This window comes from Ictalurus punctatus, chromosome 24, assembly GCF_001660625.3.
Source record: "Ictalurus punctatus breed USDA103 chromosome 24, Coco_2.0, whole genome shotgun sequence".
NCBI lineage: Eukaryota > Metazoa > Chordata > Actinopteri > Siluriformes > Ictaluridae > Ictalurus > Ictalurus punctatus.
This window is the reverse complement of record NC_030439.2, coordinates 12,542,405-12,566,699: the sequence shown is the minus strand read 5'-3', so window position 1 is coordinate 12,566,699 and position 24,295 is coordinate 12,542,405. Positions and strand designations below refer to the sequence as shown.

At 37.8% G+C, this 24,295-nt stretch overlaps 2 protein-coding genes across 2 annotated transcripts; one reads left to right on the top strand and one right to left on the bottom strand.

Annotated features, from left to right (window-relative positions):
- The first annotated feature begins 4,104 nt into the window (after positions 1-4,104).
- Positions 4,105-8,538, top strand: ccn4a (cellular communication network factor 4a). The gene is given in 5 exon segments (NM_001200341.1): positions 4,105-4,198; positions 6,318-6,600; positions 6,955-7,209; positions 7,722-7,915; positions 8,173-8,538. Coding segments are annotated over 5 exon segments (1,080 nt in total). The 5' UTR covers positions 4,105-4,150; the 3' UTR covers positions 8,473-8,538.
- Positions 8,539-10,498: 1,960 nt separating this feature from the next.
- ndrg1a (N-myc downstream regulated 1a) lies at positions 10,499-21,659 on the bottom strand. The gene is made up of 16 exons (XM_017454757.3): positions 21,523-21,659; positions 18,082-18,150; positions 17,949-17,984; positions 15,048-15,153; positions 14,813-14,933; positions 14,412-14,474; positions 14,245-14,305; positions 13,820-13,906; positions 13,532-13,588; positions 13,307-13,410; positions 13,157-13,219; positions 13,020-13,071; positions 12,777-12,824; positions 12,303-12,338; positions 12,034-12,085; positions 10,499-11,337 (listed from the first exon to the last, which is right to left on the bottom strand). The coding sequence occupies exons 2-16, from the start codon at positions 18,130-18,132 to the stop codon at positions 11,126-11,128; spliced, it is 1,149 nt and encodes a 382-aa protein (XP_017310246.1). The 5' UTR covers positions 18,133-18,150; positions 21,523-21,659; the 3' UTR covers positions 10,499-11,125.
- Between the last annotated feature and the right edge of the window lie 2,636 nt (positions 21,660-24,295).

Sequence of the window (24,295 nt, the reverse complement as noted above, 5' to 3'; positions counted from 1 at the left end):
TGGGTTTAGAAAATGTATTCCATCATCCAGAAACATGACACTAGGTGAATTTACTCCATGTCATTTGTACTAAAAACACATTCAAAAGAATATATATATATATATGTGTGTGGATATATATATATAAATTAAATTCAATATAGATAGATAGATAGATAGATAGATAGATAGATAGATAGATAGATAGATAGATAGATGGAGCCCTAAAATAATAAATGAATTGGTTTTTCCTCAGAAAACATCCCAAGCACCGTTCCACAAAAAGCTAGACCTGTTAACTTTTTATACTCTTGAGAATTTTTTTTAGAAGAGTATACATTACCTCCTAAAAGTCTTGCTTTCTGACAGCAGGCTGAGTGCCATAACCTGTGTTATGGCAGCTGAATAGTTTGTGAATACTTGCAGCTTACCAATAACTGCAACACAAATGTTTATTTAATTTTTATGTAAACTTGTCTTTCAGACAGATTTTGCCGTGAATCCTTTCTGGCTGCTCTGAAGTAAATTACTGTCAAGGCTGTGTGTGTTACAGCCAGTGAGAAGTGAATAAGACATGAGTAATAGCTTAGCCTAAGTAACTATATTTCTCATCTAGTCCAGAATATTCTGGGTACATTTCCCTAAACTGACCATCAGTGGATCCATGATGTCATTGACGCTCAGAAAGAGGTGATCTTTTGTAGACAGAAGTTCATTTTAATTCATCCATATAAGGGATATTTAAACTGAATCACTGTTTTAAAGTGTGACTACATTTTGAGATAGGATTTTTTTACTACGTCTTTGTGCCAGAATAAGATTTTACGTAATGCATATAGATCATGCTGAGCTCACGTGTCTTTCACAGTTCCCAACCACAAATATGATACAGACATTCTTTTTGTGTACAAGAGAGATCCTTATATAACCCATATGCTTAAGTAGAATGGTTAAAATGTCTTAAATGGTTACAATACTGTGTAAGATGATTTTGGAATGGTGTTCAGTATTTATGATGCTATACTGATAATAATATACTGTAATCTCTCAAACTAAAAATTAAATTAACAAGCTTACTGAATATTTAATTTCAAGGGAACTGTTAAAACATTCCCATGAGCAGTGCAAGTTGTTCCACATTTGTGGTTTTAGTGAAATAAAAACATTATTTAGAAAGAATGGTGATGACATCATCATGGTTAAGGCTTTCCTTCACACGTACAGGTTACATTCCAAACCATTAAACTATACAATCTTCATACGGGATTAAATGCTTTACCATCAGTATTAACAACATACAGTTGGTTGCCTATATATAACATGTTAACTTTGTGGTATCATCAGTCTACTGTGACTTGGACAGGGGTTAGGTTTCGTGTAGATGCTTAAAAACACGCAAGTGTGTTTTGTGTCATGGGAGAAATGGTATTTGAATGTTGAATGCTAACCTGAATGCTATAGACCTGAAAAAACTGAATGCTATAGACTAAATTGCAAAAAGGAAAACTGATACTTGTTGACAAGAATAGGACCTTCCCTGAGTCCGAGGTGTGGCTCTCTCTTTATCTGCTACTTTTAAACAAAAGTTGGTCATTTGCCATAGTAACTTTTGCTCCCTATCATGTTCCACTTGTCAAGTGACTACATCAAACATGGGTGTAAATAATAATAATTAAAAAAAAAAAAAAACCCTAGAGTATGTTGGTAGACATGTCAGCTATTTTTTCCAGAGGTGTGCTAAATAAAAGGAAGAAAACAATGAGGCAAAAGTCTAGTGTGACTGCTACTCAGTAAGAAGTGACAGAGACAGTCAAACAGACAGTCCTTCCTATTTATTTTCTACAGACAAAGTTCACTTAGATAAAGTTGATGCGAAGGAAAATTCACTGCTACCAGAGGCAAATGTGCATCTTTCATGTCCACATCCTTTCTCTTTCAGTTAATTAGCTTTTTTTACTGGGTAAATGTTTTCACTCTTAATTATTCTGTTTATTTTCAGGTTTTTATTTATTTATTTATTTATTTTAGAAAGATCAGAACTGGGCTCCTGCAGGATGCCACAAAAAAACTGACGTGAGCAGAAACTTTTTGCTTTCATGTAGGTCTGAATGAGCAGTCAGATATGAAAGAAACAAAAAATCATTTTATTAACAGGAACATGCAGTACTGCAGGATGCATTAATACTTTTTTTTTTTTTTTTTTTAAGTTTTGGGACATTTGTGCAATATCACACAAGCAGGAGTGCTGTTGTACTGAATATTAGGCTGTGATTCGACCATAGGTAATTGGCAGAGAATCACCAGTGTGCTGGTATTCAGCAGGTTTGTGCGTGTGATCTTACTTTTATACAGTTCTATAAACAATAAACTAATACTGAGTAATTCACATATCAGATAAAATATAATCAAATTATTTTTGCTCCTTCAAGGTCATTATTTCCCAAAGAAGCCACAGCTGGAAAGAACATTGTACGACTGCTGCACAGACTAACTGACAGCCTGTAGTAAATGTAGTAACAGTTTCAATGAGACAAACTATTGCTAGAATTGGAATTTAGGTAGCGGCAACAGACAAGTGTTGCAAGCAGTGACATGTACCAGTACTGTTTTACTAAATATCAGCACTCTGAGAACATTGCTTGTCCAATCAAGAAGAAGCCTTTATTTGTAACATTCTCTTCTTCACATACCTAAGTAGCTAGGGTCAGTACACAGGGTCAGCCATGATACAGCACGCCTGCAAGGTTAAGGGCACCCCAGCCAGGTTAAGGGCCTTGCTCAAGGACCAAACAATGGCAGCTTGCCAGTACTGTGGCTTGAACCCCCAACCTTTTGATCAGTATCCCAGAGCCTTAACATTTGAGCCAATGCTAGCCAAATAATGGACCAGAACTAACTATTGTATAATAGGAAAATCATGGACACATAAAAGCAAATATAATAACTGTGCAAGCAGGGTTAAAGTAAATCCATCCATGTTCTATACTGCTTATCCTACAGGGTCACAGAGAACCTGGAGCATCCCAGGGAGCATGGGGCACAAGGCTGGGTACACCCTGGACGGGGTGCCAATCTCTTGCAAGGCACACTCACATACACATTCACACACTACAGACACTTTGGAAATGCCGATCAGCCTACCACGCATGTCTTTGGACTGGGGAGGAAACCAGAGTACCCAGAGGAAACCCCACAGCATGGGGAGAACATGCAACTCTGCACGCACAGTTCCATGAACTCGAGTGATGTATCTAAGTACCTCTCAGAGACAGTATTCACAGTGGTTAGTGGTTAGCACGTTCGCCTCACACCTCCAGGGTCGGGGGTTCAATTTCCGCCGTGGCCCTGTGTGTGCGCGGAGTTTGCATGTTCTCCCCGTGCTTCAGGGGTTTCCTCCGGGTGTGTGAATGTGTATGTGAGTGTGCGATGGATTGGCACCCTGTCCAGGGTGTACCCCGCCTTGTGCACGATGCTCCCTGGGATAGGCTCCAGGTTTCCCCTTGACCCTGAAGGAAGGATAAGTGGTATAATGGATGGATGGATGGATGGATGGATGGATACAAATAGCACTAAACAGATGCAGATACAGATAGCACTACTGCGGTAAACGCTTAGTCTCAACAGGCGCGGTGGAAAAATCCAGAGCGTGCCTTGCTCCCTTTCAGGTCCGTTGCTAATTATCAAGTCAGATTGGGTTAGGACGACCTAACTACCTGCAAGCTAAACAACAACAACAAGCTAAATCCAGCAAGTGAAACAAATAGCTAAACAAACAAACAAATAGAATTTTAATGAAATACTGTTTCTTTTAAAACGAGTATCGGTTTTATTGTCCTATGGGGGAAAGAAAGCTGTGTTTGGACAGAAGAAATGCTGGCAGCTGAATGATGAATGTTGAATGCATTAGTATAAGTATTAGTATGCGGATATTGAGCGTCTATGCGCGTCCTCAGGGCTTTAGTCAAAAAATAGAAAAGAGAAAGGGAAAAAGGGAGGAAAACTCGGGGATTGTGCCCAGCGCTGACGTCACGGAGGTGTTCAAAACCAAACGCACGAGCCTCCGTATGTCAGGCTTCACCGGCAGCCTTAAGGATGAAGGGGACTTGCGCCTGGACACTGTTTTAAAATCATCTAATTCTGGATTCAATGTATTTATCACTTGGGTTCAGTAATGAGCTGGCTCCTGACCTGGGTCCTGCTTGTCGCCCGATTACATCAGGTGAGAAATTCCTGTCCTATTTTGTTGTTGTAGTTATTGTTTCTATAAAAGACTTTCAGCTTTGTTTAAATCCTACTCATGTGAACGTATAGTAGACTAATGCTCGAACAACAACAATAACAATAATAATAATAATAATAATAATAATAATAATAATCTTTATTATTCATGATGAAATTCAATTATTGCCTAGACCAGTTAATTTAATTAGTTTCTTTTGTACAATTATCCTATATATTTTTGCAGAATATATGCAGAATTGTTTTAGTACACTAATTAAACGAAACTGATTAATCAGAAGCAGATTACAAAGGAATATTGCAATCATTTGATGTAGTGTGTACAGATGATAACTGTGCAGTGTTAAAAATGCAACATATTTCTATAAACGTAGCGTTATGTAATAAATGAAACCATAAAACCCCTAATCAGCTCATGTTTTCCTACTCATAGGTATATATACATCTGATTTTAGGGGAGGGGGAATAATGACATTATATAAAAGAGTGCATGCAGAAAAGTCCATTTAACATCAGATGGAGTTACTTACATCATGTTAAATGTATTTGAGGAATTTGGTGACAGCTCCTGAAAGCCAAATGCAAGTGATTATACTGCCACCGAGTGGAAATTATTCTGCAAAGTCATCAGTGTTGTCAGTTGATTTAATAACTTTGTGGTGGAAAATAGTGGCTATAGCTCACGTATAATTTCATTTTAGTTTGATAGTTATATACTTAAATGGACTGCTTTTCAAATTGGTTGGAAACACTCAACCAAATGTGGCTACTCTGAAAACTGACTCCGCTAGACTATTATTCCCAATGGATTTATAGTCATTTATTCACTTTGAAAATCTTTCTGTTATTTACATGCTGAAGACTAATACAGCCACTCCAGTGTAGGACATGAGGACATGCAAGAGATCATGCAGCCAGAGGTCAGAGGCCTGAAGATATAACCCATCAGATAGTTGGCTTTTTTTTCATCTTACCATGAGAGAGAGACTGCATGGAAGCAAATGTTGTGTTCGAGATCAATCCAGATACCAAGAGCTTGTACTGAAAAACAGGACTTAAATAATTCACATAGGTTCCCATATATCTATAGGTCAAATATTACTTTTGAACAAATTAAAGAAGAATACCCTTTTGCTCACTGCAGATATTTTTAATGAGAAATGTGGTGGTGTATTCTGACATAGATGTCTTAGGATGTCCTGTTAACACTGTAAATCCTTGATTAAAAAAGTTATGGCCTTTGTCTGTGAAATGTTGTACATGAGTCAAATAAATCAACATGTTTATTGGGAGTGGGCCTAAGCAAGTAATCAGCTTCATGATGTGAAACTCCCCAGCAGGATTTTTAATGATTATGAACTTTTATTTGACAGATACATGAAATAACATTTATAAGTTATTTGCCTCCTGGCCACACCGCATTGATGCAGTAATTCGTGCAAAAGGAGCCCCGACCAAGTATTGAGTGCATAAATTAACATTCTGTATTATAAATTCTATATTCTAATATTTTGTGATACTGGATTTTTGATTTCCATGAGCTGTAAGCCATAACCATCAAAATTAAAACAAAAAAGGCTCAAAAATATTTCACTTTATGTGTAATGAACCCAGAATATATGAAAGGATGACTTGATGTTGCTATTTTTGGTGCTGCCAGAATGTGATGTTTTTGTATGTACATGATTAAGAGACAGCATTGTAGTTCTGTACTGCATTGTTTTTGGTGTTTCTATGCACCTTTAACATGTGCGTACAAAACATTTTGTTTTGTTTGCAAAAATCCTTTACTGCCATTAAGAGCAATTGATTTAACTATTCTAATTATGCCATGCGAAACTCAACAAAGGCAGATCAAACTGTGGACCCTGGAACTACAAGGCACCAACACCACCTGCTGCACCACCATGCTGTCCTGGTTCAATTACAGAATCAAATATTTTAGCAAAATTGAAATCTACAGAACTTCTATGCTAATCTCAGGTTACTGACTGTGCAGAGTTCATGGAAATGTCCTTAAGGGGGTGCAATAATATGACAAAAATACAATTTCAAACTTTTACTCAAAGAGTCTCCTTATTTCTTTTCATTTCCTCCAGGCTGTCTCACTGAATTCCTCCATTGCTCCATTCATACCTGTGTCCGCTACCCCTGAGACTTACAACCAGACTCGGTACTGTAAGTGGCCCTGCACCTGCCCTGAGACTCCCCCGAGCTGCCTGCCTGGTGTCAGCCTCATCATGGATGGCTGTGACTGCTGTAGGGCCTGCGCCAAGCAGGTGGGCGAGGAGTGCAACGAGGCGGACAACTGCGACCACCACCGTGGCCTCTACTGTGACTACAGCTCAGACAAGCCTAGGTACGAAAAAGGAGTGTGTGCATGTAAGTGTCCCCTGCACTAAACATGTCCTTGTGCTCAGGCTTCCATTAAGCGCATTAACACTAGACTCTTCCCAAGGATTAGATTGAGATTAAGAGGGTTAGTTAAGGTGGAATGCAGACTCAGATAGAAACCAGAGCAGTAATTCGTTAGATTTATTCACCACCGTCTTCTTGTTGTTTTTTTTTTACTTCTCAATGATCATTTGAGCTCCAGTCTCTTTCATATAAATCTTTCTCTCACTCAAAATTACACCATTGTCTTTAGCTATAAATCCTTTCTTGTTGTATACATAATAACCATTCCCTTTACATCTTATCAGAAACTCATAAACTGTAATCTCTGCCGATGTACAGATCTACTCGGCACAGGCTGTGAGCACAATGGTGTAATTTATCGCAATGGGCAGAGTTTTCAGCCCAACTGTAAATACCAGTGTCTGTGTGTGAACGGGGCCATCGGCTGTGTACCGCTGTGTAATGAGTCTCAGCCTCCAAGGGTGTGGTGCCCAACACCGCGAAGGGTCAAGATCCCTGGCCGCTGCTGTGAGCAGTGGTTCTGTGAGGAGCCCAGGAGGGGACGCAAAGCAGCACCTAGGCATGCCATGGCAGGTATGATCCAAAACTGACCATACAGGTACACTTCACAGTTAGTTTAGCTGAATTATAGAGTTAGGAAAAATGCAGCATTAAAATACTTTACATTTTTTGGCACACTTTCTGCGCAACCAACAACCAATGAGGTCAAATAAAAAAAAGCGATCGAAGATCTATTCCATTTTATAGAATAAGGTCAGTTGGAAAATAGTCATTTTGAGCACCATGCTTATTGTCGAAGAGATTGTCTAGAGACAGCTGTTAATCATTTACACATTTTCTGAAAGCACATCAAGTTTAAAGGTTTTTGTAAAGAATCCATGGACTCCTGTTGAAAGATAAAATGACAAAGGGACCCAATTTGCACAGGTTCAGGGCCAGCATACAGGTAGTGAAAAGCAGGAAACAGAAAAATCTGCTTTGGGTACTTCTGGTGGAACGCAAAAAGGAATACCCTTGTATTCTGTATTTGCATCTGCATTTGAGTCATACATTGGATTTAACAATGGTTGCCTGTCTTTTCAAAGCTCTCTCCGGTGGAAAAGACACCTGGCAGGAGAACTGTCTGACACAGACCACGTCATGGAGCTCATGCTCCAAGACCTGTGGCCGAGGAGTATCTTTACGCATCACTAATGCCAACAAGCAATGTCGCATGGTCAAGGAGAGACGGCTTTGCAACATCCGACCCTGTGAGGTGGACATCACTAAGCACATCAAGGTAGAAATTTTCTCTGGTTACTGTAATCCATTAAACACCAAGGATCCATCAGCAGGTACTGACATACATTTCTCTCATAACTTTGTAACTACATACCTTTAACATTACTTTCATTATAGATACTGAATCATTCATAATAGACCCTTATTAATAATAATAATAATAAACCCTTATCTGCTGAATAACATTAGTTGGCTATGTTTAATCCCGAGATATTCACAAAGATATTGTGCATTTTTGTTTGATTTTTCCTAAAGCCTGGGAAAAAGTGCCTAAACATCTACAGGGAAAATCAACCGACCAATTTCACCATCTCAGGCTGCACTAGCAAGAAGCTCTACCAGCCAAAGTACTGTGGTGTCTGCACAGATGAGCGCTGCTGCATCCCTTATAAATCCAAAACAGTGCAGGTGGAGTTCCAGTGCCCTAATGGAGCCATGTTCACTTGGCAGGTGATGTGGATTAATGCCTGCTTTTGCAACCTCAGCTGCAAAAACCCCAATGACATCTTTGCAGATTTGGAGCAGTACTATGAGAATCGAGAGATTATGAACTGAGGAACTGTGCTGCTGTTCAGTCGCTCACATTTTGGAGTTGACAAAATAAAAAGAATCAAGCCAAAAGAAATGTTTTTTATTCCATTAATTATTAATTAATTATTCCAGTAAATTCTAAGCAATAGACATTACTGAATTCATCTTTATTCATCTGGGTCTATAGAATCTGATGATACATATTACAGTAATATTTCTGTGGTTAAATCTTTATTATATAATGCTTTGTAGTAACTGGCAAATATATTATATAAAGATAGAACCAAGTTACTTCCTTAGATCTTGATTTTTAGGCAACAACCATTTTATAATGACCACAAAACCACCACAAAGAAACTCCCTTGCATAAGTATTTACACCCTTGAACTTTTTGATGATTTTTAGTGTTACAGCCTGCAACTGAAAATGACTTAATTAGGATTTTAATCAGTTGATTTACACAAAATGTGTAATGTTTCAAAGTTCCAAAGAAAGAGTTTTAAAGTGACAAAGGTTAATTAAATAAAAATAATTGTAAAAAATATATTAAAAGCAGAAAATGCTTGTGTAGTAAATGGCAGCAGACACAACTCAGGAACATAGCAGACTCAAGTTAAGATGACTAGTGAGTGTTTATTCAGGTCACACGTCAGACAAACTCATCAGCCTCACTCACTGAGAGAGAGAGAGTGAGAGAGCTTATTAATATCCATTCTCAAATAAGCGTTAGTGTGCCATGTTAATTTGCTCATGCAGTATCTACATCTTTATTTCTCTGCTCACCACTATTGCAGAAATATGGGAAAGCTATATTAATTTTCCCCAACCCCACATGTCGATTGACGACATATAATACCAATTAAGTCCACTTCAGTTAGAGGTTTTAACACTACAAAATATGGAAAAATTCAATGATGGGGAACACTTATGCAAGTATTTCTTTAAGCCACTAGTGTCAAATTCAGGTCAAAGATGTATGAGGAGATTCCCCCAATACAAAGTAAAGCGCTTTGGGTGTCTAGAAAAGCACTATATAAATCTAAGGAATTATTATTATTATTATTATTATTATTATTATTATTATCATGACCTGCTGTTACAAACAGTTTAAACTTTACAAATTTAAGTTTCAGACTGATACTACAAAATACACAATATAACAATTTAGTGTATTAAATATATAATTTTAGTGGTTTTAGTGGTCATTCTGGGAACCAAAACATAACAGTGCCACTGTTGCCAGCCATTTCTGAATTTTGGATCATGATAGTGTTGAAAGTTATACCTATGAACAAATCTTCTGGCAGAGCAAACAAGATTTGAGCTAAATTATCATGGCACATGGTGATTTATTTTAGGTAGAGAAACAATGAAACAAGAGTTTGAATGAAAATTCTAAATTATTGTTATGCATGTTTTTTTTATATACACATAATTATTTTTATTTTTGCCCATAGTCTTAAAAGATGACAATAATAAACAGCTCTTGAGTATCAACATATATGGTTAATAGACTGAAGGGTGTTTAAACATATGTATGTGTTAATGTCTTTTATCATCATGTGTAAACAGTTATGGGTAGATAAGAGGTGCTTCAGTCATACAAAACAGTCAGAGTGGGTTTTGTTTTCTTTCTTTTTTGTCTTTTTTAATAAATACAACTCTAATCCCATGTAAATGTACAGTGTGGTATACATTGTGTTGCTGTGCATCTTTACAAAGGTTATGTTACCTAAAAAGCCTGTTATTGGATTTCTCCCTCCATCCTTCTAAACCACAACAGAATAGAAACAGTGGATTTCCATGGCACATGTTGTTCCATTTTTGCTTAACTCCATAAAAATCATGATTAGGTCCAAAACCCCAATTAATCATTCATTTGTTTATGTACAGTAATTCCTTTGTGTTATTTACTTCTTAAAATGCCTCAGATCACTTGATAATAGATCACTAGTAGAAAAAAAATCATGTTAAAGAACAAAAACAACTAAGTTACAAATATATCCCCCAAAACATGGGGAATAAACACAAAGATAAATGAAAAGGAAAATAGCCTGTGTACGTCGTTTATTTTTAAGGTAGGTAGCATAGAAAAATGACAACCCTATTATCCACCACCATATCCTTTCATCAAATCACATTCAAAATATACAGAAAATTAATCCAGTATTAAAACTATTACACAAATACATTACTGTTAAAAAAAAAAAGAAAGAAAAAAAAAAAAACCTCAGCCATTTGCAGGCATTTGTGAGATAAGTGACACTACAATCAAGTAAATGAGAATGCAAAGAAAGTAAATTAATGATGCATGATGAGTACAAACATACAAATTTGTACGCTTCCCAAACTTTCTTATTCTCCCACGTACAGTATTTCTGTGCTGTGTTTCTTGCATAAAGAATAAATCAGCCCCCAAAAAGGGGGCAAGTTAACAGATTAGGGGAGTTTCCCTTTCAAATATTTTACTTCATCTCGACAGCATTTCCCAGAGGACCCTCAAATACTCTGACTAATTCAACTGTATTCTGGGATGAGAGTGTGCCCAAAGCTGGTGGCCTGCACTCCTGGGCATTTTTGTGACAGCACAACACACACACACACACACACACAGATAAGGGAAAGGAAGTGTGTTAAAGGAAGTGCATGGTAGGGTTTAGGGAAGGGTGGAGCTGCTTTAGCATGACACTTCAGTAGATTTGAGCACAGACTGATCCACAGAGTTGTCTGCAGAATCAGTGTGAGAGCGTGCACGCTGGGCGTCGGCGGTGTGGGAACGGCCCCGGCCTTCGTTGGTGTGTGAGCGACTGCGGTTGCCATCAAAGGAGGTGACGCTGGAGCCAGAAGCAGTGCGAGAGCGGACCAGGCGAGTCATACTGGCTGAGGGCACTGAGAGAGGACAGGGAGGACAGAAGGAAAAAAAACCCTCATAACTTGTTTTCTGACCAGGCAGACTGAGGTCTAAGCATGTCCTTATAAACTGTTTGCCTCTTAAGTTATATTAATCATTTTCAGTAAGAGCTTTATCCTAGACTGGGTCACAGTGGATCCAGAGCCAATCCTGGGAAGAATGGCTGCGACACTCTGGATGAGACACATTCACACCTAGGGGCAATAGAATGTAGCCAATCCACCTACTAGCATGTTTTTAGGACATGGGAGGACACTAGAGAACCCAGAGTAGACCTAAAACCTGGAGCTATTAGGCAGCAATGCTACCTGCTACACCACAGTGCTGCCCTCATAAATCGTTATATGTGTGTGTCTTTATATTTCCAAACTTTAGAAATTTCCAAACACAGAAACAATCAAAAATTGATCAGGGTGATAAAATAGTAAGGAGTGGACATATTTCATTACGCCTGTTGAGTTAGGAGGTTAAACGTTTAATATTGATTCTAATATTTAGTCAGATGTCACTAGTAGATTTCACCACTAGGTGGCAGAAAAGCTAACAACTATAAACCTTTGAGCTGTCTTCAACATTAAGGCGAGGTAAAAAAAACAAACAAACAAAAAAACAAAAATACTATCATCAAGTTTAAAACTAATATTGGCTGTGTAATTAATGACTAAAATACTTACTGTAGCCCATTCCCTGTATAAAGTATTTAAAGGCTTCAGTCAGCTTTCCAGGCTGTGAATAAAATGAGAAAGAATATTTAAGTATCAGTGGCTATATATAAGAATGCTTCTAATATGTATTTTCGCAACCAGAAGACAGGTCAGTAGCAGAAGTTCAGGATGGTATTAGGATTGGCATTCATGGCTCTTAAGCTGCCGGATATTTGTGATGATTATCTCCATCCTGAAGATCCTGCCAGTGAGTCTAGCAATCAAAACAGTCAACACACCTGGTCAACCTGAGGCAAGCCTCCGCAGTCAGCCATCTGTGGAGAGAAAGAGAGAAAAAAAGAGGAGAAACACGCTTTAAAATGGCAACTTTCAGCCACAACACATGCTTCACTGCATGTTTACTGCTCCAAGCTTTCACAGACTTGAAAACACCGCTATCAGCATGAATTTCTTAACCAGCAAGTGTTCCATTAACTAGCCTATTCACAACACTTTTCAGCAACAAATGAGTCAGTTGAGGCGTTATAAACCTGCTTTCCCCATGGCAACATGGGTCAGGCCAAGGAAACTAGGTCAACTGGAGAAGAATTCTGCCCTTGGTCTAACCATGAAAATCAGCCTTAATGCACCCTAGGTAAATCAGTCACCAGGTGCTGAGCTATTAGAATTTTTATCAGCTCCTAACTTTTCCACCAAGGCTAAGAATAGGCAGCTGGATTAAAGAGACTGAGAATGTGAGAATGCTCACTCACCTTGAGCAGTGTGGCCTTGGTCGGGTCCAGCTTGGTGTTGCACTCCACCTGTGGAAAAAGTACAATAAATCACAAAAATGCCCATATTTTATTACATATAAGTTATAAATACATGCCCTAGAAAAACAAATGTGTTAACAATTTTAGAATAGCTGTTCAAGCTGCAGCACTATAATTCATTAATGCCACTTGTTCATCTTGTAAATAAGTGGACATATGCCATTGGTGTGAACTTAGACCTACCACAGCATCCACTGCAGGAGAGCTGTCTCCAACTACGAGAAGAGAGGGGCACCTGAAAGCAGAGCACCACCAAATCATTAGGACATAAAATTGTACACTTTAACTAATACAAAATGCAGTCAATGCTCTGAACTCACTTGATGGTTCTGACATTAATGTTTCCTCCAGGAACAGGCCTCTCAATTTCAAGGTCTCTTCGGCTACGTAGCAGAAACACAAATGTCAGTCATTTTTAATAACCAAGTCTTGACCAAATCTTCATGGTAAGTGATTGAGTTTCTATTCACCTGTTATATGCCTTGATAAACAGCTGCAAGTTGTACTGATTCATGTCATTCAGGATGTGGTGGCGGTAAGTGCCAATCAGGTCATGGTTGTTTTGAATTTCCTCCTGAAAGCAAGCCAAAAACACAACAACACATAACTCAAAAAAATTAAGAAGAAAATATAATAATAGTAATAATAATAATAATAATACAAATGAGATGCCAACAAAATTGGTTCAAACTCACCTTTCCAAATAGATGGCTGATGATCATGTCAGGCATGGCATGAGTCCAGCCACTGATCTGTAATACATTTTAATTGTAAAAGGTTACTTACACCCCCAAGGAACATAACTATATAACCACATAAACCAAGGTCCCAAGAGTATGGCCAGGATTACAGTTTTTGCTGTTAGTTTAACCTCAATTGTAAAATTAATCGTATTTACCAATTAACATGCTTTAAGATAAATAAGGATAACGTTATTAAAACACATCAATGTTGTGGGTTGAATTATTTAAAAAAAATATTACCTTTTGTGCCGCCCAGTCCATCCAGCCCTCAGCACATGGATTGATGTTGATCAAAACAATACCCTCCACCATTTTAGGGTAGTCCAGCTGGGAAAAAAACAAAAAACAAACAAGAATCCACTTATAATTATAATAATTCTGAAACTTACATACGTACAAATATACTTGAAATTGGATGCATGTAACAAAAGTGGAGTAAAGTGTTAAAATCTGTGATAATAAGCTCAAAAGAATCAGATCAGGACTCCCTACAGCGAGCACTGTTGGTGTTTAACAAGTTTGGAACATTCCTTAGCAGCTAAACAAAGCAAAAAAAATAATAAAGAAGGAACAATAACAGCAACAATAATCGAGCTTGTTCTGCTTTTAATCCAGGTTTGATTAAAACTTTTTAAAAGTATCAGGCTATTAAAATGGCAACTCACAGCAAACTTTGCAAGGACGTAGGCACCGGCTCCAACCGCCATCCCGATCACACTCTTAAGACTATATAGTCACGAAAACAAAAGCCAGTTACATCTAAGAAACCTTAGTTTTCAAAAGTGTGAGTGATTCAAGTACGAGTAAGCAACTGGTTACAATGCAATATTACCCAAAATGTTTCAGGACCAGAGGAAGTGTCTCAGAGAGCTGGTCCATAGAAGGGTACTCATATCTAAAGTAAATCAAAGATGCACAATTACACATAGTTTACATTTATACCCATAGTACAACATTTCTCCTGACATTTTAAACATTTTCCTTTTTTTTCCATTTTAAAACCATGGAGCAGACAAATATTTGACCTCTGAACTATATAATTATATAACTATTCATTCATCTAGAGTCCCATAACATTTTGTTTTAGGACATGTCTAAAACAATATAGGTCAAGGATAAGCCAAGGCTAATAATTAATAGAGGCAACTGAGCCTGAACACGGACTTGTCAGCACTCAAAGACTAAAAGGTCAAAGGCTTCATGTTGCCTAACGTCGTTCAATTTCCAGCTTACCCAGTGGAGAAAGTATTGGCACCCTCGTGCTGTCCTGGTGCATCCACATGGCACACAGCAAAGTGCTGCATTATCTCCTGCATGTCCTCATGTTGGAACAGAGTGTCAAAGCATGTCTTGTCTTTAGAGAGAAAATAATAAAAAAATAAAAATAGACCTGAGTTTTGGTGGCATATTTACAGCATATATTGAAAGTCATGCTAAAGGCATATGTTGGAATTAGGTTAACACTTACGGTTCAGTCCAATGTCGTGGAAGGTGAGAATGACAGGTCTGTCTCCTTTGGGGACTCCCTTCATAGTACAGTGGATTCTGCCATAAGGTGTATCAACATCATGCTCCTGTAGAGGCAAGAACTGTGATGAAAATAAGGTTGATGCTCTATAAAAAATAAAGCGGAATATATATTTTGCAATGCATTTGAGCAAACTGGACATTGTAGGACTGTGTTGGAAGTTGAGAATTCAGTCAAATTACAAAGCAGAAACTGTAAAAAGCTCTGTGTAAATTATCGGATTTGGATTTGTAAATGAGGTAAACATCGTGTTACACCTGCTCAGCATTGCATGCACAGATCTGAAGACTGTGTTTTAGACTTGTCGTGCTATGCAAACTTCACTAATGGACAGTCTTATCTCTTTAAGTCACAGATTATTAAACAGTTACTGCATCCTTTCAGATATTTAACCACAGTACTAATCTTAACCACCCTATCCTTCATCATCTATAATACAAATCTAAATAGAATCTGCATCAATGCTGCATCAAATCCCAATATTTATCATCAAACATGTTGTCTGACCACATTTCCAACCAGGACAAATAATCCTCATGCAACAGCTTGAGCACCAAACAGTGGAGTCTGTACTCACAAAAACCTCAATCTCAAACACTGCCTCTGATTCCGAATCCTCAAGAACCATTTCGACAGCTGGTAGTTAGTAATAGCAACTAACGTTCAGTAAACAGGTAAGATCCAATTGTATGTAAGCTCTTTGTAAGCTTTTGCGTCTGCACTCAAGCCTTTATACCCCTGCTGCCACTCCTCTTCATAAGCCCCTTGCTCCCAGCATGCTTTGTACCATGACCAAAACAAGATAATTCCAGTTGAAGAGATCTGTAAATTGGATCAGACCGTATCAGACAACTTGAATATTCAGTCATCGGAAACTTCAAGGCCTATTTACAGTGGAGTGGAGTTCATCACTCAGGGAAGTTGAATACAGTATAACAAGCATGTCTTTAGATCAAATATGCATGTCATGCACTTGCTTTGAACTACTTACCACTTTGAACTACTTACTAAATAAAATTATTCTATGATTTAAATACATTTTTTTTATGTGTAACAGAGCCCCAATCATAATGTTACTTTTTTCCAAAGTGAGAAAAAATGAAATGGGGAGTTGAAAAGGGGAGTTCATACATTAAATACAATGTAAGAACTCCCCTTTTCACTTCCCATTTCATTTATATATATATATATATAAAAAACATGTGGTCAGTACAGAACATATGCAGTATTGTTTTAAATCTTTCCTCAAATTTTGTGCAGACATTTAAAAAAAAAAACAAAAAAAAAACTCCCAGTAGTCCAGGGATTCTTGTAGGAGAGGCTCTGGCTACATATCATCAGGCTTATAGAGTACAAACCAGCCTCTATTCCCTCAAAGACAACAAAATTAAAGTGTACTTAATGCATACATTTTGCAGATGTTTCCTTTAATTGATTATTACATCTCAGATACCCCAATGTTGTATATATAAAATATTAATAACTATTTTCCATCTGTTCTTTGTTTTGTTGAATGTAAAGTAGGTGTACATTTACAAAAGTGAAACATGTAAATGATATCATGCATTATCACTAAACCCACAGATGTGGTTTATATTTTAGATTGGTCATACCTGACCAAACGCACATAAAGATCTAAAACAGAACTGGTGAAAATCCATGGGAATATAAGGGTTTACACAAGGCTAGGAGATAAACATCCCGTGCTCCTTCGCTGCTGCTGATTGGAGACAAACGCATGTTGTCTGCCCATCACTGCTAATCCCCTTAAAGAATACGAGCCCTACGTGTGAAAACTGCCAGCAGCCTTAAACCAGTTCTGGACAGATGGCTGTTGCATCCTTCTGCCTCCCACGTCACTACAGGCTAGATAATAAACACATGACCTGGAATCTGATCACTCTAATCTGTAGGGGTCAGCATGGGAGGGCAAGCTGTTGCATTCCCTCACATCATAAGTCCATGGCCACTCTACAAGACACTGGCATGATGCTGCATGAGAGCATCCGATGCTCCACAAGAATCAGGCTCACTGAGTTTTCATAATTTGTAAGTGTTAAATCAGAAATGACGGTGACTTTGTCATGAATAAGCTCTCATCCATACGTTATTTAATATGAATGTAGGTTTGCTTATTCATTGTGAGACCTTGAATGAAAGGTACATGTCAGGTATAGTAACGTTTATTAAAATATCAATCATCTGGCCTGAAGTGACAACGCTTATGTCCAGGATCCTAAATTCAATAAGCGGGATATAAGACATAATATTTTGGTTGCACATTCAAGCAAGATAATTTTAATCTCATTTAATACTGATTTGTTCCAAATAAAACATTTACTGCTTCTAACTTTTATGTCTGCATCCTAATGACACAGTATGCCTTAATGTCACGCTGTCATTTCTTTCTAAATATTGCAACACAACATTATGTTAAGCAAACTGGACATTTTGCACCACCAGATGGCAATAGTCATGACTTCAAAAAGCACTCTAATCTGTTGTGCACCTAAGAACTGCTGCTGTAAATCATAAAGGCTGTCCTGTGCTTATCCCAGGACTCCTATTCAACATATTTTCAACACACTTCATGATCTGAATTTACCGTATACAGTTGTAGAAGAGTAATGCTTTTTAATCCCACTTGCTCATTAGGTATCTAAATCTACATCAGGATTTCTGTAAAGCTGCTTTTTGGCAATGTGTTCTGTTAAATATGCTGTACAAGTTAAAAGTCTCATTTAATTCAAGGAAATTTTACCATGACCTGAAGAAGTCTTGGTGCACAGTACCTTACTGAATATAAAACTGTAATTAAAAGAAAATATGAAAATGACTTGCCTTTGTCTCAAGCTGCTGAACAGCTTCTCTTAATCCCTGGAGTAAACAAACAACAACAACAACGGAAATTTAACTCGGGTGTAAAAAAGTATGATTTGTTATATAGAAAAGTGTCTATTAATCATACTCATACCTGAAGGTCCTTGTCAAGTAACTGTCTTGTCTCAATCTGGATCTCCTCCATTTTCAGTTTTGGAGACACCTACGAGAAGAAAGAGGAGGTTCATATTTCATACAACAGCTTCACTCGTAAGCTTCTGCAGTATGTGAGAAAAACAGTAAAAGGAAATGTGTATATTATCAGTTAGACAAATGATACAGTTCTCTAGCTGGCCCTGTTACTATGTTTACTGTACATCTCTCAGATGTACAAGCCGAAAGTACATCTAGTACATATTTCCTTTAATTTTTCTAGACTTTCTACTATTCATAACACATCAGAGTAAACATATTCAGGATTCAAATACATATCCATTAATAGTTTTTCAATACAAAAGAAAAATAACTTTTAGCTTTAAAATATCAGTCTAAACAAAATAGATTCTATTGTTTATGAGTACTTTGCATGCTCCTGAATGGGTTCTTCTGTATCCTGTAAGTTTTTCAAAACAGACTAACTAGGGCCGAGGGGGGAAATAATGCAATTAGACAACATTGATGCTGGCACTTATGGAGGACGGCAGCCGGAATGTTGCTGTGCATGTAAATGGAACGAGAGCTTGAACAGTCTCTTTGTCTGGAAAGAGGTTTCTAAAGGTCACCAGTCAGGCTCTTCCTCTATGGAAAGGCCTGGACGCTGCACAGAGGAAGCTACTGACACGGCCTCTTCCATGACTCCCTCCCTGCGTTCCGCCCCTTTTACATAACCACAGAATGGCTTTGAAGCAATGTTGAAAGCCTTTGTGTTACAACTGCCTGTAGATATGAAGTTCAATCCAGGTCACTTTTTCAAGGAGCGATCCTGTGGGTTAAAGTGCATGATTTCCTTCGCTTTTCATCATCCGTGGAGGTGTACAGTGTCAGCCCCTGCACACATTTCTGCTCAAGACTATGTGAGAACTGAAATGCTAGATGAATACTGCCTTAGTCATTATGAAACCTTTCTTGTTTCTATAGCAGTCCCTTGATTTCACTGTAAAACCCTAACGCACACAGGTCAGTTCTGATAGTAGTCTGATAGTAGTTACTTGTTTCCAAGACCTGTACACTTGTTGTGCATCCTAGTTAATTGTTTACCTGGGAGTGAAAAAACCCCCCCAAAAAACCAGCTCAATCAGTTAAGCCTCAGTGAGATGTGCATGCTGTGCTACATGAGAAGAGGACATGCACTCTGTTAAGACATTAACCCTCTGTTTCATATAAACATCCAGGGCCACCTGCTCAGTGTGGATTGACACACAGGAAAGTCTCAACCATGACAGCAATGATTATTTGCCTAATTTATAAGTCATCTCATATGACTTAATACATTTTCATGCATACTTGCTTGGTAAATGCTTGGTTACTCAGTATTATATTTATTTTCATTTTATGGGCACATTGATACCAGTATTCCCATTGATAAATATCAATATTATAAATACAAGCTGCAGGAAAGAGCTCCGCCTATAAGACAAAAGCTTAGGGAATGTTGGTATCACTTCCTTTTTGTCACTGCTTTTCATTACCACTGCTCTTTCAACAGGAAAAGAGATATCACGTTAAGAACTAATTTTAATATATGATCTAATAACCCCAGAAACTATTAAACAACTGAAAGATTTTGTAAATTTATAATCTTGTCACAGTTACAATAATTACAAATATTTCCATACGTACATACTGAATGTACTTTTTCTAACCCTTTACTCGCACATAATAACTTCATATTTTGGGTATGTTGTATAAGAAAAGAGGAACAGTTCATCAGTACTGACCATATTCAAATCTACTGGCTTGTGTTCACATGTTACAACTGATTTTAAACTGCCACATCCTGAAGCCTGATATGTCAATTATGCTTGGTTAGATTTACATAACAGATTCTATTTGCTCTTGCTAAGTGATCTAGACATGTGCGATGCCTGATTCACAACATGAAGTTGCTGTTCTATCTTTAAACTGGCTTCTTCAATATGAGTAGCCTTGTGCCTTATTCCCCATTTCTTACAAACTACAAAAAAAGGCCATTGTAGATGTTCTGCATCATCGATGCTCCATCATTTGGATATTAACCTATTGCACTGCATTTTATACGTTTAGTAATGTCCAAGATTGAAAAGGCAAAATGATCTAACTAATCCACTATATAATAATATAAAGTGTGGTTTCAGACATACAGACTACACACCCATGAACCATATCAAAGTTCTATACTTTCTATATGAATCCATTTGACCAAAGCTAATTTGCATAAATATTATCCAATCTAAAAATAAGCCAATATTGCTCAAAATGGAAAATAATAATCACAAAATCCAAAAATAAGCATTTATTTTTGACATCACACACTTATAAATGATATTGATAATGATAATGAGGATAATGATAAATGATAAAGAGCTGAACATCAGTACACTGAGGTGGTTCAATTCGCTAATAGAAAATCATTATGTGCAGAATTGATTGAAAAAAATTTAGATGAAAAAGCAATGTCGCAATTCGATATTAAATATTGGCACCATGGCCAACATTGTCCTGAAACGCTTAACGGATATCGGATCAGATTTTCGGTTCATATATATGATTTTCTAATCTGATCCAATGGTGTCTATGCCTTGTATAAATTGGCAACAGAAATCTTGGGCACAAGTCAGTATCAGATCAGCCTTGGATACTCAGAGCTCTGTTATAAGTTTCGCATTGGGGGAAAAAAAGACAAATTACAATTGGAAAATTACAACAGATCCAAGCATAGGCCTACAATCTTTTTTTAATGGTTATCAAGGGCTCCATGTATGGGTAATGGTTCTAGATTCATTCATTTCTTTATTTTTAATGGTCAATTTGCAAGGTTCCCCTAAAGTGGCTAATGAAAATCTGGTTAGGGTGACAGAAGAGTGTACAGTACAGCAGCTGAGGGTTAAGAGTGAGATTTGAACCGTCAGATATGTAGTGCCAAACCTCAACACTGAATTATCACTGCAAACATTCTGCCTGGCTGTAGGGGGCACTTACCCGAGCTTACGAGACTGAACGCTGAAAAAAAACTATAAAGCCAGCGGAAAAGACACAATTTCAGGGTGGGCGTCTATTTAAAAATAACTGCAAACGGAATGAAACGTCGCGCACGCGCCATAACGCACATGTAAACAACACCAACGCCACGCGCAACCGGACGCAATACAACGCGCGCGCCCGCAACGCTTCCTTGTGTTGTGTTTTTAGAAGGATCTGAAAGGGGAGAGTAAAGAAAACCTAACCAAACATAATATCTAGGAGATAGGGTAATGATAGGAGACTTGGTTTAGAGGTTGTCCAACAGCCTACATATAATGAAAATGAATAGACAATTCTTTTTTATATTAAAAGGAAAACAGTAACGAAAACCAAGACTACACTGTATAAGTAAGCGTATGATTAAGTCATCACTCACCGGTTCTCTATGATGTCCAGTAAGAGACTAAAAGTGATACAAAACTCGAGTAAAAGTTGCTGTTTCTACAGGATGTCTCCTGCAGAGTGTTATAAAGGCTTGAGTGAACCCAGCCCAGCCCAGCCTACTATAAGCCAAGCCCTCTGCTATTGGGCAACACTGACACCTTCACCAGACCTCATCTCTGCACCACTACACCCCAGATAACAGATAAGCTTCATCCTTATTCAGTGGAACAGGCTTGAACAGGCTATTCTGGCTGATTATGGAAAAATCGCATGCATTTCACATGTGAGTAATATTTGATCACATGAGAAAAACGAGTGAAAAACGAGTGAAAAACGAGTTCAATAAAACTAAAGTAAGCACGTGACATTATGTGAACGATATGTGAAAAATAATACAACGCCGTTGCCTGTAAATAAAAATGAATCATGTGCAAACTCACAATGTTGAACTGAATTGATCATGCGTAAAATCACACAAAGAATTATGTACAAAATCACGTGAAAATCATGCAAGAAATCCCATGTGAAACTGAAATAATCACATGCACCACATGTGAAATGTGGAAAACATTTGAAACAACATATGAAGTGTCTAAAAATCACATATCGAAATCCATCCATCCATACTTCTACTGTACCTTTTATCCTACACAGGGACGCAGGGAGTCTGGAGCACTGGAATAAAGTTGGCTTGACGTTGGACGTTCGATATTCGCAGGTATGCAGGAAATTAAGGGACCGTCTCTAAAGGTACATACCACATTGTTAAACACGTTTCTAACTTCAATAGCATTCGAAGGGAATGACTTACAGTCATATAACCAACTGTAAAGTGTTCATGTAGCTGTCAGCTATAATGCACACCTCTTAGATTTTTGATATTTAACATAATAAACTATTAAACCATGTGTAAATATTGCCATGTATTTTATTTCTGCATGGGCTCATACACAAAATATACCATCATTTAAAGCTCAATAGCATTGGAAGGGAATGACTTACAGTCACACAACCAACTGTAAAGTGTTCATCCAGGTGTCAGCTATAATACACACCTTTTAGATTTCTGATATTTATTAAAATAAGTTATTACTGACGCCTAGATTAACACTTTACAGCTGGTTATGTGACTGTAAGTCATTCCCTTCAAATGCTATTGAAGTTAGAAACGTGTATAACAATGCTGTATGTAACTTTAGAGACGGTCCCTTAATTTCCGCATATCCGCGAATATCGACCGTACAACGTCAAACCAACTTTATGCCAGTGTCTGGAGCTTATCCCAGGGAACTCAGGGCACGAGTTGTGGGACACCCTGGATGGGGTGCTAACCCATTACACAGCACAATAGCACACACTCACACACTAAGGACAATTTAGAGATGCCAATCAGCCTACAAGCATATCTTTGGACTGGGGGAAGAAAGCGGAGTACCCGCAGGAAACCCTCAAAGCACTCCACGCAACACAGGGCCGAGACAGGAATCAAATCCCCAGCCCTGAATGTGTGAGACAAACGGGATAACCACTAAGCTACTATAACCCCGCCCCCCCCATGTGTTTCATGCGATTGTGTTTTATTTTATAAAGCTGTTATAAAACACATCATCAGTACACTTCAGTGGGCTCTTTGCATAGTTAAATGTGCTTAGCTTCCTAACAAGGCTCTAATTTGTCCTATATGTGACCTTTTGTTGTACTATATGCAAATCTCGCAATGAAAAAGTTTGTTTGTGTACAAGTGCATGCATGTGTGTGTGTGTGTGTGTGTCTGAATATGTGTGTGTGTGTGTTTGTATATTTGTGTGTGTGTGTGTGTGTGTGTGTATGTGAATGTATATTTGTGTGTGTGTGTGTGTGTGTGTGTGTGTGTGTGTGTGTGACTCATTCAGTTGTTGCCAAAGCAGTTTTTTTTTAGAGGAACTATGGTGGTATTGCTAAACCGCTGCCTTTCAGGTTCCAAAACATCAGCTGAGGGCCGCAGTTCTATGAAAGTGTTGAATCTTTGTTTGGCTCGTGTTTAGAGTTGGCTTGTTGTGTAGATTTTCAATTTGTGGGTCAAAATGAAATATTGATTAATTATCCAGCGCGGGTGCCTATTCACCATGAAATTTAAAACATTTTCAACTTTTTTTTTACATTTTATTTGAAACAGGAAATGTTTCACATGCGGAAAAACACATTGTGTCATCTCAGGTACCGCCAATTGGGTCCAAAGATCCGACACCATTTTTCATTACAGTTTATATAATTAGTAATAACTTGAGTTAAAAGTAAAATCAAAGTAAAATATTTGTTTTACATGAATTACATAATTTCTCACTATGTGGTATGCCCCCCCCCCCCATGCCTGCATTAATGACAGCATATACAGATAGCACAAAATCACTTGAAAGTCATGCCAAGCGTTGCATAACAAATAAAGGTTTTCATTCATCATTTCCCTTATTTTACCTTGTATTTTCACTCTGGTATATTTAAAGGATTTTTACCCAATAGTGTACCTATAGTGCCCTCCATTAATATTGGCACCTATTGCGCTGATGATGGAAATGGGCATTTTCTTACTTACTGAATTCTGACAAGACAGAAGTACTTGTACTAGGACCACATGCAGTTCGATGTAGCTTTCTGATTATATAGTAACTCTGGGTAGCCTTTCTGTTTCATCATGTGCAGCAGTAAAAGATCTTGGTGTGATTATGGACTCCAGTCTTTCATTAGGCCAAATTCCCTTAGTCATAACAATGGGTAAGACCAAGGAA